This window comes from Eimeria necatrix, genomic scaffold (assembly GCF_000499385.1).
Source record: "Eimeria necatrix Houghton genomic scaffold, Enh_scaff3616, whole genome shotgun sequence".
Lineage (NCBI taxonomy): Eukaryota > Apicomplexa > Conoidasida > Eucoccidiorida > Eimeriidae > Eimeria > Eimeria necatrix.
Window position 1 is genome coordinate 1 of NW_013654117.1, and position 1219 is coordinate 1219.

Here is a 1219-nt window from a genome sequence, read left to right on the forward strand (position 1 = left end):
GGAGTGGGAGGGGGTGGGGGCGGGGTGGCGAGCGGCAGCAGCAGCAGGAGGGCAGAGCAGCGACAGCAGCAGCAGCGGGAGGAGTGGATAGCAGCAGTAGCAGCAGCAGCAGCAGCAGCAGCAGCAGCAGCACGGGAGAGCAGCAGCAGGAGCCAGCAGCAGAAGTCAAGAGCAGCAGCAGCAGCAGCAGAAAACAGCAGGGGTGGAGAGCAGCAGCAGCAGCAGAGACACCCAGAAAGGGAGCCTCGAGTCCACAAAAAGGGTCTCAGGCAGCGACATAACAGCAGCAGCAGCAGCAGCAGCAGCAGCAGCAACACTAGCAGCAGCAGCAGCAGCAGCAACACTAGCAGCAGCAGCAGCAAAAAGAGGTGTAAAGACCCACTGCATTTGCTGCTTCCACCAGCGGCGGCAAACACCGCTCCACATTTTCCGCACCCAACCTGCAGCGCAGCGCAGCAGCCGCACACACACTGCAGCAGCAGCAGCAGCAGCAGCAGCAGCAGCAGCGGTTGCTGCGGCAGCAGCTTCAGCAGTTGCTGCAGCAGCAGCAGCGGCAACGTCAGCTGCAGCTGCTGCTACAGCAGCACCTTGAGCAGCTGCAACACCACCAGCAGCAGCTGCAGCAGATACTACTGCAGCAGCAGCTGCTGCAGCAGCTGCAGCAGCTGCAGCAGCGAAAGAAGGCCTTTTGAATGCTTAAGAGTCCACATTTGAGGTGTCTGTACACCTGAGTGCACGTGGCACTTGAGGTGTACATACACCTCATTAAGAGCTTAATAACATTTGAGGTGTACATACAGCGAAGTATTAATTGAGGTGTCTGTACACCTGAGAGTGAGGGGGGTGCATGCAGCTAATTAACAACTGAGGTGTACATACACCTCATTAACAACTGCGGTGTACATACACCTCATTAACAACTGAGGTGTCTACACACCAAATAAATAATTTGAGGTGTACATACACCTCATTAATAACTGAGGTGTCTACACACCAAATAAATAATTTGAGGTGTCTGTACACCTGACTAGCAAGTGAGGTGTCTGCACAGCTCATGGCCAGCTGAGGTGTACAGACACCTGAGGTGTACAGACACCTGAAGAACTGAGGTGTCTGTACACCTGAGTAGAACTGAGGTGTCTGTACACCTGAGAGGCAGTGGGGTGTCTGTACACCTGAGAGGCAGTGGGGTGTCTGTACACCTGAGAGGCAGTGGGGT

General features: G+C 55.2%; 1 protein-coding gene across 1 annotated transcript; it reads left to right on the forward strand.

Moving 5' to 3' along the window:
- Position 1: 1 nt before the first annotated feature.
- On the forward strand, positions 2-692 carry ENH_00047400 (hypothetical protein; the record flags this gene model as incomplete). The annotated part of the gene is made up of 2 exons (XM_013581074.1): positions 2-368; positions 452-692. Coding segments are annotated over 2 exons (608 nt in total), but the record flags the coding sequence as incomplete, so codon positions are not given.
- Between the last annotated feature and the right edge of the window lie 527 nt (positions 693-1219).